At 42.7% G+C, this 14,660-nt stretch overlaps 1 protein-coding gene across 7 annotated transcripts in view; it reads left to right on the top strand.

Moving 5' to 3' along the window:
• Window positions 1-9,686: 9,686 nt before the first annotated feature.
• ZNF236 (zinc finger protein 236) overlaps window positions 9,687-14,660 on the top strand; it is a 218,006-nt gene continuing 213,032 nt past the window's right edge. For 4 of the 7 annotated variants that reach the window (XR_011965983.1, XM_072604065.1, XM_072604062.1 and 1 more), the window contains exon 1: window positions 9,687-9,982. Coding sequence is in view for 3 of the 7 variants with exons in the window: in XM_072604065.1 (XP_072460166.1) it covers window positions 9,928-9,982 (55 nt within the window). In the remaining 4 variants the exon portion in view is untranslated. The remainder of the gene's footprint in view (window positions 9,983-14,660) is intronic. The other 3 variants (XM_072604063.1, XM_072604067.1, XM_072604064.1) reach the window with 3 other exon arrangements.

The following is a 14,660-nucleotide window of genomic DNA, read 5'->3' as shown; positions in this document are numbered from 1 at the left end:
GCAGCATGATAACCAAAGTGAGTCTTTCTCTTGGGCTGGGTTTTCAAAGGTCACTCCTATTCTCAAAGATTGTGCTTATTGGTGTGGGGTGGGGAGGATGCAGTATGTGCGGAGGTGGGCATTGTGTGGGCTAAAAAACCCAGCTTAGTTTCTGACTTTTAGCTTCCTGTGGCGTGCTCTCCTGACTTTTGAAACTCACATCACTTGAGGCTCGAGCTCTTTCACCTAAAACAGAACAAATGAAAAGGCCAGGGACCAGGACCTATTTCTTGGTTATATGGTTTCACAAGATATGAGGCCCTAAAGTTCTTTTGCATGTAATCTCTTGCCAGATAATATGAGTAATAACCAACCAATTCCTGGCTATTCATACCAATCCAGGTATGAATGAGACAAAGAGGTTGTGATTGATGCTGTCTGGCTATTTTAAAGACACTGACAGTTCTGGCTATGGTTCTAATTGAAAAGACTCCTCTCAATCATATGGTTAACCACCTAGAACAAGTTGCAGTATTCTACCCATGTTCCATAGTATCTCCAAGTCATGGCCTTTATACATCATAAAGCATCTCCTTGAATAGAGCTCCCTAGCATTATCAAGGTGGAAAAGTTGCATCAGCTAAGCAAAGTGATGGCGTTTGCACATGTGCCAGAACTCCATTATGCTAATCATTTAATTTGCTCTCATCATTCCCTCTATGTCCCAGAAAAACCATGCTGCTAAAGATCTTGATAGTCTGTCTTCTACCTACCTACCTTTATTTGCACAAGCCTTCTGGCCATCCTTGAATTAACTTTCCTCTTCCCACCCTAACTTTTCCTCCCAGAAATGTTATCTTTTTTTCAAGACTTAGCTCAAGTACTTCCCTAGTTGAAACCTTCCTTGATACCTCTGCCCTCCCCCCAAATTGCTAATGTTCTTTCCCTCCTCAAAGTACCTGATATTAACTTATCTACATACATGTTGTATCCTTGTAATAAATAGACTATAAGCCCTATTAGGGCATGAAGTTTCATTTTTGTGATTATATCCCAAATATCTAGCTGAGTGCCTTACTACTCATACATACTTAATAAATTTGTAATGAACTGAATGAAATAAAGCTCATTAGACTTAAGAAGTATATATATAAAACTTATAAGAAGTTATACTTCTTGTAGCAGCATGAGGTGCTATCCTATATTGACTGTTGCAAATGCAGAAGTTATATCTACATATCTATTTCTATGTAAATAATCTATAATAGAAAAGGAATGGGCAGCTTTCAGAGATTTGATGTACTGCACTGCCTTTACTGATCTGAGCCAAAACACTCACAAACATCAAGATTAGTTTGACAGAAAATATGGGAAAACTCAGAAAATGCTAAAAGAAAAACAAAAACTTCATAAGGTTTACCAGCAGGATAGTTCATGCGTCTCTAAGAAGGCAGCATTTACACTATCAGAAATAAATTGCAAATGAAGCTTAGTAAGAAGGCAGATGAAATTCAGTTTTACGCTGATAATAATGATCCAAAGTGCCTTTATGATGTTCTAAAGGCTATTTATGGACCAAAGACCTATTGTGCATCTCAACTACTCAGTGCAGATTGAGCCACATTGATTAGTGATAAGGACAAGATCCTGGAGAGATGGGCTGAACATTTCTGTAGTGTTCTCAACAGACCATCTTCAACCAAAGATGAAGACATGGACTATTTATCTGAAGTTGAAGTCAATCCCTCTCTATCCAAACTTCCAACTGCGAAAGAGGTTTTGATTGCCATTAGGCTCTTCTTATGTGGCAAAGCACCTGGTTCTGATCCTATTTCAGCTGAGATTTACAAGGCAGGGGGTCTCCTGTTCATACAAATGCTGACTGAAATTTTCCAGGTTAAATGGGAAGAGGAGATTATCCTGCAGGAGTTCAAGGATGCCTCCATTGTCTTTTCTATAAAGGAAAAGGAAATCGGTTTTCCTGTGACAATCAGAGAGGTGTCTCTCTCTTAGTCATTGCTGGCAAGATTCTTGCCAGAATCCTCCTTAATAGGCTTATCTTTCACCTGGAAGATACTCATGTATCTGAGAGCAGTGTGGCTTCAGAAAGGGCCAAGGATTGTTTGACATGGTATTTGCTGCCTCCCAACTCCCAGAAAAAGGCCAGAAACAGAAGAAAAGTCTATACACAACATTCATCAATCTGACCAAGGCCTCAGTTGTGAGGGCTTGTGGAAGATAACAAAATTTGGTTGCCCAGAGTAGTCCATCAGTACTGAGAGAAGTTATTTTTTCTATTATATTAATAAGCAATTACTAAATTAGGATTAAGGTTTCTTTCCCTTTATTCTCTCATTCAGGGACCAGCTCCTACTGGTCAATCAATCAGTCCCTGAAGGACATTGCTGATAGATAAGATTGCCTAAATCTTCTGGGTACATGATTTTGGGCAGGACTCCATCCAACTAAAAGACCTTACTTTTGTTTAGAGTAGGCCTGCACAACTTGCAGGCTGCAGGTCACTCACTTAGGGCCCTCTGAGTGCAGCAGGCCAAAGGATTCCTCTACATACAAAGGATATTTTCCTCTACATTTTCACAGCCCATTAGAAATCGTTTGGCTTGTCCCAAGCAGCCTGAGGGCCACAAGCTGTGCAGGTCTGTTTAAGAGTGCAAACAGAATCTTGCCTTTAGAAAATAAGCATGGGTGGAGGTGGGGTGGGGAGTGGCACTGTAACATTCCTTTGGAATTTAGAATAACTCAATTTATTAAGGAGAAAACCAACCAGAGTAGAGATGGATTCCTTTATCCAGACTGTTTGAGGCATCTGAGTTTCAAGATCAAGATCAAGGTCTCAGGAGGAGAAGCTGAAGACTTTTAGTCCACCTCCTCATTAATATATTTACTCTCTTATCAACTGTTCACCAATCAGGGTTAATTTTCTCCTGCCAGGGGCACCTCCTTTTTTAAAGGTATTTAAGCATTCAGTGATCTCTATGGTTTTGTCTTTGGTTACTGAGAAAAACCACTGATCATCAATTTATTGATTATTGGTTAGTTTAATTAATAAAGTGATTAGTAATTACCCAAAAACTCTGTCTCTCAGATATTTAACTTGTCTCAGTACTTTTTGCCAGTTCCATGATGGCATGCTTACATGGGTTCTGGATAATGGATGATGTTCTTGCACTTTCCCAGTCACCAGTGGAGTGAAGCACGGCTGTATACTTGCTCCCATGCTTTTTAGCATGATGTTTTCAGCAATGTTGTCAGACACCTTCAACAAGGACATCAAGATCAGCTACCACTCTGATGGTAACAAGCCAAGACTAAAGCAGAGGGAGAGTTGGTGTATGATTTTTTGTTTAAAGATGATTGTGCACTCAATGCAACCTCTGAGGCTGAGACACAATAAAGTATGGGTTGATTCTCTGCTGCTTGTGCCAATTTTGGCCTGTTAATTAATATCAAGAAAATACAGGTTCTCCACCAGGCAGCACCACACCATCCATATGTGGAACCATGCTTTACAACTGAAATGGACAAACCGAAACAAGCACAGGCAAGAGTTAATTGAGAATTTGGGAGCGTCTTTATTAGCCGGCGGCTCTCCACGAAGGAAGCAGCCCTGAACAAAGGTGTGTGTGCCTTTTAAGCATCTTAGCACCTCCCGGTACAGCCTTGTGGTTCCAATAGCACACATTTTTCACAGAACAGTTTTGACAGGGGTTCCTAGGTACTGCTAGGCAAGGGGGCACAACAGAGAGGGGGGCCCAGGCAGCTGCTAGGCAAAGGGCTACAACAGAGATGGGGGCCCAGGCAGCTGCTAGGCAAAGGGGTACAACAGAGAGGGGGGCCCAGGCAGCTGCTAGGCAAAGGGCTACAACAGAGATGGGGGCCCAGGCAGCTGCTAGGCAAAGGGCTACAACAGAGATGGGGGCCCAGGCAGCTGCTAGGCAAAGGGCTACAACAGAGATGGGGGCCCAGGCAGCTGCTAGGCAAAGGGCTACAACAGAGATGGGGGCCCAGGCAGCTGCTAGGCAAAGGGCTACAACAGAGATGGGGGCCCAGGCAGCTGCTAGGCAAAGGGCTACAACAGAGATGGGGGCCCAGGCAGCTGCTAGGCAAAGGGGTACAACAGAGATGGGGGCCCAGGCAGCTGCTAGGCAAAGGGGTACAACAGAGAGGGGGGCCCAGGCAGCTGCTAGGCAAAGGGCTACAACAGAGAGGGGGGCCCAGGCAGCTGCTAGGCAAAGGGCTACAACAGAGATGGGGGCCCAGGCAGCTGCTAGGCAAAGGGCTACAACAGAGATGGGGGCCCAGGCAGCTGCTAGGCAAAGGGCTACAACAGAAAGTGTAGCCACTAACAGAAAGTGGCTACTAGGCCCAACCCTGCCTAGAAACTCAACAGACATTTCTCAACCCAGGGGTTCTGGGGGGGAGGGGAAATAATGTCCACTTCAACAACAAACGAAAAAATTTTAAATACTGTGGATAAGTTCACTTACCTTGGCAGTATATTTTCCAGGCATGACATAGATGATGAGGTTGATGCATGCACTGTGAGAAATAACTCATTCAGGCTCAGGAGGGGTAAAGATAAAGGATAAGTAAGTTTATTACATTACCATAGTAACAGGTGTCTTGCTGGACAGACAAACTCTCCAGAAACAAAAGTGAGCCTTAAAAACCTATGACCCACTGCAAGTCCCTCCCCTGTCTCCCCATTGTCTGGGTAATACAGGGTATACAAGTTTCTGATATGCCTACTACATAGTTCCCCTTGACATGTTCCCCCTCTGCTACATGTTTTACATGGCCATTACAATGAACCTTGAGTCTTCCCAGAGAAATTAATATTCATAAGCTTATTAAGGAGCATTCTAAGCAAGACTTAATTTTTACTTTACTTAGCTGACTTCTAACCTCAAAATAAGATCAAACCAGTTGCTTTGCCTGTTATCTTGTGTGAAATATAATTTTTCATTATGTCACCTATTCTGTTGATTGTTATTCTGAACTTATGAAAATAAATTTCTCTATTACATCTCTCAATTTTCCTCTTCTTCTGCTAGAAGATAATCTAGTAACTAATCTATGTTGATAGTGTCTTCTACAATCAATTTATTTTCCTACATTTGCTGCAAGTCAAAAGACTATGTGGTATGTATGGTGTATTAGTAAGAACCCCAACATACACAGGAGGGCTTGCTATCACAGGTATCAGTCTTCATAAAAGGAAAGGCAACTTTCAAGAGGTTAACAATCACTTTAATCAAGGACATGTATCATTCCTTTAACCAAGTACAAAAATCTTTCAGTTAGTTCATGGAGTTAACACCCTGAACTTCAAAGAAAATATAGAGAAATCAAAAGATCAACAGATATGGCTTCCTCTGCCTGAATTCAATAGACAATTGGACCCCAACTGTCTGACCATAATTACCAGAGAGGGAAGCATGATATCTGGGTTCTCAAAGCTGGGGCTCCTTAGTGGCTTTCCAGAGTCCTCATCTGGCCAAACACTTCCAGTCAGTAAGTCCCAAAGTAATCAACAGACATGGCTTCCTCTGCCTGACAGGTATGACCATCATTACCAGAGAGGGAAGCACAACATCTGGGTTCTCAAAGCCAAGGGGCTCCTTAAAGTGGCTTCCCAGAGTCCTCATCTGGTACTCAAACCTTAGTACCAAAAACTAAGCCCCAAAGTAAAACCTCAGCTCAGAAGATTTATACCTTTTTTAGAGCTAGAGGGCATCACAACCCTTTGACTCAGAGCCTCAATAGAAAAACCAAAAGGTACTTGGGACCCTCCTAACAAAACAACTCCCCTAATCAAACTTCCCCCAATGGACAAGTCCATCAATGGGTGGGAAAAAATCACATTAAAATAATTAACAATACAAATAAATACATTGTTTCTAGTTTAAGAAACTCTTGTGTCTGTACTTTACTCCTAGTAGAGACTCTTGATTGATAAAGGCAAGATTCAATCAGAGGCATTTAATTACACTAAAACAAAAACAGCAAAAGATTCTATTTTGATTGCCATCACAAGTGGATTCTCTAGATTTCATAAGTTATAGGTTACATAATTTCTGGGGAAACAAAAGTTTTAATCATTCCTCACAGCATCGCCAGAGCTAGATTCTTCATCTCTTTATCCAAAGTCAAAACACTCCAAATTGATTAGACTCTCACCTAGATTACATTTTTGATGATTTGATTATTGATTAATTCAATCTAGCTCCCCATTTCTCACCAACCTAATTGTTCTGAAACTTCTTTAGAACTCTCCATTATGACTCTCTTCCCCAGGAAAACCATCCCTGAGAATAGTCATTATCCTACATGATTGAATCTGCCTAGTATTCACATCTCTTCAATACCCTCTGTTCTTCTGATTGGACACTTTAACTGAAGGTCAGGGACATGGGTTCCGGGGCCCCTATTTAAAGGGCTCAGCAGAGTTTTTCTCTCCATTTCACACCAGCTACATTGCTTTAGGACTTCTTTGGAACTCTGTATCAGACCCCATATCCACCCCTCAACTTTTCTGCTTCCTTTTGTGTGTTATCTTCCCAATTTATTATATTGTGAGACCACCTGGTTCTGCTTTATATGGGTATCCTCAGCATTTACCACAGTGCCTGACACATAATAGGTGCCTAATAAATATTTATTGACTTTCTTTCTGTGATTACATAATATGTACATATTATATGTATATCTATCTATTGCTCTGATTGACTGATATTAATCATACAAACTCCAGTCTTTCTAGTAACTAGCTTATAATGATGAAAGATGATGTAAAAGTTTATAGCCCTTCCACAAAAGCCTTCTCTGATTCCTTTTAGTGCTCATTCCCTTCTGAAATTACATTGCATTTACTTGTCATGCTCCAATGTAAAGAGTATTGCATTTAGAGTTAGTGGACCTGAGTTGAAAAATTGACTGTATAACTTCGGGCAAGTCACTTAACTTTTCTGGGTCTAAGATTTCCCATCTTTAGAATGAAGGGGTTCGATTAGACTTCTCAAGTCCCCTCCATCTCAAAATCTATGATCTTTTTCTGATCTCTACAGGTCCCCTTTCTCTCCATGGAAGTTCCTTGAAGGTTGGAATTAATTTAACCTTTATCCGTGTATCTCCAAGTTTTAGTATGTAATAATCACTTGATGAATTTGTTCAAACATTATGTATGTACAATGTACTCTTAATAATTGTCAGCCCTTATTGGTGTGTAGGATCACTACTTTTATATGCATCAAAAATAATTTTTTTTTTGTATCATCCGACTGGATTTTTGACCTTGAACTGTTTCCCCACACACTTCCAGGCTATTGTCTATCTTCTACTTCCAGGCTTTATTTTCAGAAAAAATGAGAAATCTTGACAGAAAGTAAATTGTGAGTTTTTCAGTTATTCTTTGAAATAAACAATTTCTAGGTCCTAGTACAAAGCAATGACTTAACTAATCCACACTTTACAAAAAAACTCCCACTCACTTAATCACAGCATGAAAATATTTATATTTCTATAAACTCTGAAAGCTAATAACAAACACTAAAGGACACAAATGCATGAAATATTTTTATTTTATTAATTCCCTTTTAAATTTTATTTTCTTTTTAATTATTTTATTAATTTCTTCAGTTGATCTACTAAAGTTAGAAAAACTGAAAAGTTTTATTTTTAACTGAAATACACAGCAATACTACTTTATTTTCCCCAAAAGGGAGTCAAAATATTTACATATGTAAACGTTTTGGCTGTATAATTACATTCATATCGTCTAGTTTTGAAAATCTAGTCATTGTTATAAGAGCATCCTCATTTATATGATAGTTTCATCTAGTGGGAAGGATGGCAGAGGGGTTCACTTAGAATTTAAGAATGATTTACTTTGTGATTCCAACTTCCTTTTCCAAGGAGGAAATGTGTTGTGGTGGAAGGTGGGAGTGAGAAGATCTGGTGTCTACTCCTTAATTCAATCTCTTCCTATCTTTGATGTCAATTTCTCATCTGCGCAGTAAGATGTGCACTTGATAATCTCCAATCCTATCTTTGATGTCAATTTCTCATCTGCGCAGTGAGATGTGCACTTGATAATCTCCAATCCTATCTTTGATGTCAATTTCTCATCTGCGCAGTGAGATGTGCACTTGATAATCTCCAATCCTATCTTTGATGTCAATTTCTCATCTGCGCAGTGAGATGTGCACTTGATAATCTCCAATCCTATCTTTGATGTCAATTTCTCATCTGCGCAGTGAGATGTGCACTTGATAATCTCCAAGTCCTTTCCAGTTCTTAATACTTCTTCAATGACTTCCCCAGCATGGTGCAAATCATCATTCCCTTCCTGACAAACTTGTCTTTCTTGTCCACCAGACACTCAACTACATTCCCTTGCTCCTATTACATTTTGTGCCAGACGTTTGGTAGGCAACTGACATACAATTAAATTAAATCCCCCATTTTTCACGTGCCAGCTAGGTGAAAGGGGAATAGTGACAGGTATTGAAGTTAATAGCAATATCCTCTCAAGTTCTACCTTCCATACAAGTGCTCTTTTGATTTTCCCGGTTCCTAGTGCCCCCTGAATATTTTTATTTTGTATACGTCTTCTATTTAATTATCTGTGCACATGTTTCCCCCTCCCCCGACCTTCCCCTTCGTGGGACTTGAGGGCCTCGAGGGTAGGGACTGCTGGATTTTTGTCTGCGCCCCCAGCTCTTCGCAGGTGACTCTTGTAGGCACTTAATGAATGAACAGCGTGCGGGCACTTAGGGGAAGGCAGGGATAAAAAGTATAGCTAAGATAGTCCCTACTGTTAGGAAGTTCGCACTCTAGTATGGAACCATTTAAACTGGGTTTGAAGTTTTTCAGTCACTAACCTTTATCCAGAGGCTACTACTCGCCAGGCACCATGCAAAAAGATAGTCCCTCCCCTCGTGGAGCCCCGGGTCCAAAGCGGGAGGCACTATGCATGACAATAGCCCTAGGGGCGCTAATTAGGGACAGGCAGAAGTTGGGCTGGAAGAGACGGAGAGCCAGAAAAGCTGAAAATCTGGGTGCACTTTAACTGGAAGGTGCGAGGGCAGGAGGGGGTGCAGGGGTCCTTGAACGTAAAAATGAGGATGCAAAAAGCACCGCGGACAACTGGGGCATTTCTAAAACAGCCCTCTGACATCTGAGCGAATGGACTTCTGGTCCATTCCGTGGGTTGCAAGGCTGACGATAATGCCCAAGCAAACCTGGAAGGGTTTCCAAGCCGCTGCGAGTTCCAGGCGAGGGCGGCCTGGGACAGACCCCCACGGCTCGGCTGGGCACGGTCTGCGCGCCGGTCTGCGGGGTACGCTCGGCCCACACGCCCCTCCGCGGCTCTCAGGGCGGCCCCGCAGCCGGACGAGGGTTAAGTCTTCTCCCACTTTTCAGCGTCCAAGCGAACGAGCCTTCCGGGGCACGCGCACAAAACCCCAGTCCGGCCCGTCCTCCTCCCCCAAAGCAAAGCGGCTTTCAGCGCTCCCGACGACCCGAAGGCAAGGAATTGGCCGAGGTCAGCCCTGCCCCTACCGCCGTCTCTACGCCCGCAGTCCTGAGCACTTCAGAATGCCCGGATGACAAGTCTGGGCGGAGGGGAGGGGGCAGCCCCTAGAGGCCGGGACTGCTAACGTCTGCTCCCTCTTCCCCGCCCCTGCCCCGCCCCCTCCCGCTCGCTCCATCCCGTCGGCGCGCGCCGCGTTCACGCGCCGTGTTCCACGCGCGTGCGCGCCCCCACCGCCTCCTCTCCCGTATGTCTGTATGTGTGTGTGTGTATGTATGCGTGTATGTGTGTGTGTGTGTGTGTGTGTGTATACACACTGTGTGAAGGGGTTGGTCCGGCCCCCTTTCTAGCTGCACCCAAGCCGCCCTACCCCATCAAACCACCGCCGGGGAACTATGCCGCGGGGCCGTCCTCCGAAACCGAAGGAGACCAAAACGAGCGGCGAGACCGGTAAGGTGGCCGGGGAGGAGCCCAATAAATCCCTCGGCGACCCCCGGAGCGGTCTGGCCTGGCCCGGGGGCTCGGTGGGGCTGGGGTCTGCAGGAGAAACGTGCTTTTCCGCCGCGCATATAGTCCCCGGATGTGGACGGGGCCGGCACCGAGGCGCGGTGGCGGCCGCAGCCGAACTCGTCTCCATTGTGCGAATGAGGCGGCAGCTGCCTCCGTGGCGACCGCTGGGCTGGCTACTCCCGCCGCCGCCGCCGCCGCTCCCGACTGCGGTGGAGGGAGGGAGGGAAGCAGGCAGGGTGCGGAATGATACCGCACTGGCCGGGTCGCCGCCGCCAAGGCCCCTCCGCCAGAGACTCAGCCTCGGCGCTGGCCCTACTTTTGTCTCAGTTGGGGGAAGGCCGCGGTGGCTGCAGCAGGCCTGCGGTGTATCCGCCTCTCGCCCTCTTCCTCCTCCTCCTCGTCTCCTCGCTCCCCACCCACCTTCTCGCCTTAGAGTATTGTTCATTCAGCGGCTTCCATGCGTCCCCGTCCCCGCTCCCCCGTGTTGGGGGGATGACTGTACTTGAACTGGTTTTTGTTAGGTCGGACCCTAAAGGTTCCCTCAGCTCCCCCCGGCGCTCTTTGCCTGAAACAAATGGCAGAAGTTGCCGGAGGAGCCCGGACCCTCGCTGCCCCGCTCCTGGCTGCGCCCCGGAGGTGGCAGGGTCTGCTTTAAAAGTTTCCTCGGAGATGGTAATGAAAGTATTGAGTGGCCAACCCCCTCCCCGAGATCCCCCAGAAAAACCCAGCCTCCTTGTTTCTCCTTCCCCACCCCCAGTCCGCGTTTGTGGAGGCTGGGGTTCCTGCAAATTCCTTACAGCAGCGCTGACTGTCTGTCTGTGATGTAGTCCGGGGAAAGGTTTTTGTGTTTATTTATTTTTTTAAGGGCAGTGCTTCCTGTGAAAGGATTGCCGGCGTTTTAAAATGCCAACTTTATTGGACAGTTTTTATTCTTTGCAGGTTGGTATTATGTGAGTTTAAAAAAAAAAGACAGTGCCGTACGTTATTTCCTTTAAGATTTTGAATCACCGCATAAAGAGTTGGGCGTTTTTGTCATTAATCTGAGGAATATATAACTTTCCTGGAGCTAAACTTTGAAAGATTTCTGTATGGAGTAAGGGTTTGCTTACTGCATAATATTTATAAATGCGCACTATTTGATCCAGTGAATCTGTGGTTGATTGATTAGTTTTTGGCTATTTTTGCAAGTTAACACTAAGGAATTTTTCATTGGGTTGAGCTGTGATCTTACACATAGTAGGTGCTAAATAAATGACTGTTGTGACAAGATCGCTATTATTTGCTGTCTTAGGTGTTGATAAAGAGAAATTTAAAAATTTTAAAAACCAGTAACCGAATAAACCTCTCTAGGCCCAGAAATCTAGTGTAAAGAGGCAGCCTGAGGCAGCGGATAGTTTTCGAGAAGACCTAAATTTAAAGATACCTGGATTAGGACACGTAGGGCGAAGTCAGTTCTAAAATTATGGTTGCAGAGTAGTTGCTAATATGCCTTGATAGAAGGAATTTGCTTTCTGGGAGTTCCTCACACCAATAAAGTGCAGGTCTGGACCCAAAAGAAATTGGGAACTTTTCCTAAATTGCAGAAATTTTGTTTTCTACCAGAAAAGAAGAGGTAATTAACACTTGGTGGAAAAGTGATTGTGAAATTTACCCGTGTAAATGATTTTTTAAGAAAGTGCTTGCTTGTTATACTCCAATACTATTTTGTTATCTTCATCATCCTCAGAGTGTTTGCTTGGAACTGTACAAAAAGAACTACACACACAGTCCCTTCTCTGTGATCTCAATGTCCATTTACTTTGCTTTAGTTTTCTTTATGGCATTGTTTAAGTCTAGCCTGTGTAAATATTTTGTTAATACTCTGTAGGATGGTTTTGTATTGAAGCAAGTTAATAGTATTTAGAAGAATCTTAGAATTTTAAAACATGAAGGGCTTGTAGGGATCATGATCAACACAACTTCTGGATTTTATAGATAAGTCAATTGAAATCCAGGGAGGTTGGGCTTATGAATGGGTATCCTGAGCCATACCTATGAGCAGGAATTGCTGTTCTTTGGTAACCAAAATTCCTGGCTTCCGTAACTTTTTGTTAGTTGATTCAGTCATCTTTTAGATAAGTAAATAGATCTCTATTATAGAACATTAAATAGGAGAGGTGCTAGAAAATGAAAGAGGTGCTAGTATTCTGATTTTCAGATAGGAAGTCTAGAAACTACAGCCCATTATGCTTAACTTTGTCCCCTAAAAACTTTTAGAATGGTTTATTAAGCATATGTCTTGTGAGCACTTAGAAAAAGAAAGATCACTGGGAACTGAGAAGAGTCCATTTTGAACAAATCATGTAAAACAAATTTTTTCAACCCCCCTTTTGATAAAGTTACTAGACTGGAATTAATGAAATACTATAGATATTGTATCATTATGTAGACCAAGTATTCTTCATCTTTCATAATACTTTTGCACACAAGGTGGTGAAAATTCATTGAATTACAGATTAGAATCACAGATTTAGAGCTATAATGTATCTCTTTAGAAGCCTTTGAGTCCAAGTTTCTCATTTTACAGATGAAGAAACTGAGGCACATAAAGGTTAAATCACCTTGTGCAGAGTGACATGGCTTGTGTCTGAGATGGCGTTTGAACCTAGGTCTTTATTTTTCCAAATCTAGTTTCCTATTCCCTGTGCCTTGCTGCTGATAGTACAGTTTATAGTTGGTTGAACAACTTTACCTGAAGATGTTAATATTTCAAACTAGAGAGTGGTTTCTAGAAATGTTCTTTAGTGTCTGGTCAATGACTGTTGCTTATTTCACATTTTATCATTGACTTGGATGAAATATGGAAAGTGAGATTTGATGGCCAGTATACTAGGGGTCAGAAGCGAGTTTCAGAACTATCTATGTAGGTTGGAATGAACAAGATGAAATTTACAAGAGACAGTTCTAAAGACTTGAGAGAAACTGGACTTCACCCCAGTTATTAAGAGATACAGGGATTTTAGTTGACCTTAAAGCTCAGTGTGAGTCATCACAGTGTTATGTGGCTGCCAAAAAAAACTAATAAAGTCTTAGGCTGCATAGAAACATAGGGATGTATACATATACGTATATGTGTGTGTATATATATGTATGTATGTATGTATATATATACACACACACATACACACACATATATGGAACTAAGTAATTTATAAGAATAAGAGTGATTTTCCAGTTAAATGGTCAAAGGATATCAAAAAGCAGTTTTCAGAGGGAAAAATCCAAGCTATCAGTAGCTATGCAAAAAAAATGTTCTAAATAATTAATAGAGAAATGCAAATCAAAACAATGTGAGATAGCATTTCACATCAGATTGACTAACTCAGAGGTACCATCTTCACACATCAAATTGGCTAACTTGACAAAAAAAATGATGGCTGTGGGAAAATGGGTACATTTAATACACTATTGATGAAGCTGGAAAGCAGTTTGGAACTATACCCAATAGCATATAACTAACAAACCGAGCATATCTATGCTCTTTGACCCAGAAATACCACTACTTGGTCCATATTCCATACCTCACAAGATCAAAGAAAGAGGAAAAGAACCCATATGTTCAAAAATATTTATAACAGCTCTTTTGTGGTTGCAGAGAATTGCAAACTGAAGAAATGCCCTTCTCTTGGGGAGTGGCTGTACAAGTTATGGTATATGAATGTGATGGAATGCTGTTGTGCTAAAAGAAGGGATGAAGGGGATGGTTTCAGGGGGAAAAACAGGCAAAACTTGTATGAACTGATGAAAAATGAAGTGAGCCAAATAAGGAGAACAATTTTTACAATAACAGTATTGTAAAGATAATTAGCTTTGAAGCACTTAGGATCTCTCATCAGTGGAATCACTAGCCACCATAACAAAGGACACATGATGAATCATGCTGTGTTCGTCCTTCATTGCCGAAGAAGACCATGCCATCAGAGAAGTGACATGACTTGCACTTGACTTTGTTTTGAGGGAGAGAGGGCTGTGCAGGTCACCAGCCTCACTTCTCCTCCAGAGCCATCTGATTCCAGTGACCAGATGTTCATCAGGATGACTGGAGATAACCCAGGAAGAGGCAGTTGGGGTTAAGTGACTTGCCCAAGGTCACACAGGTAGTGTGTGTCAAGTGTCTGAGGTGAGATTTGAACTCAGGTCCTCCTGACTCCTGCACTGGTGCTTTATCCACCGCGCCACCCAGCTGCCCTGGTGAAGTACGATATACACCCCTAGACAGCCTGTGGACTTAGTGCAGATTGAAGCATAGGGCATTTTCTTCCCCTCCCCTTTCCCTTTCTTTTCTTCTTGGCTAATGCAGGAATTTATTTTCCATGACTACACATATTTGTAATAAGTTTTATTTTTCTTGCCTTCTCTTTGGGAGGGGGATGATGGAGGGAGAGAATTTAGAATTGAAAATAAAGTTGAATTTAAAAAAATAGTGTATATCCAGAAAGAAAATGTAAAAGCAAAGGGGTATCACAGATCTAGATTTGGAAGGGACCTCAGAAACTGTCTACTCAGTCAATCAGTAAACATTTATTAAGTGCCTACTGTGTGCTAGGCACTGTATTAAGGGCTGAACATACAAAAAGGG

Source organism: Notamacropus eugenii, chromosome 4 (genome assembly GCF_028372415.1).
Source record: "Notamacropus eugenii isolate mMacEug1 chromosome 4, mMacEug1.pri_v2, whole genome shotgun sequence".
Classification (NCBI taxonomy): domain Eukaryota; kingdom Metazoa; phylum Chordata; class Mammalia; order Diprotodontia; family Macropodidae; genus Notamacropus; species Notamacropus eugenii.
Note: the sequence above shows the minus strand (reverse complement) of the source record. Positions and strands in the feature narration are given on the sequence as shown.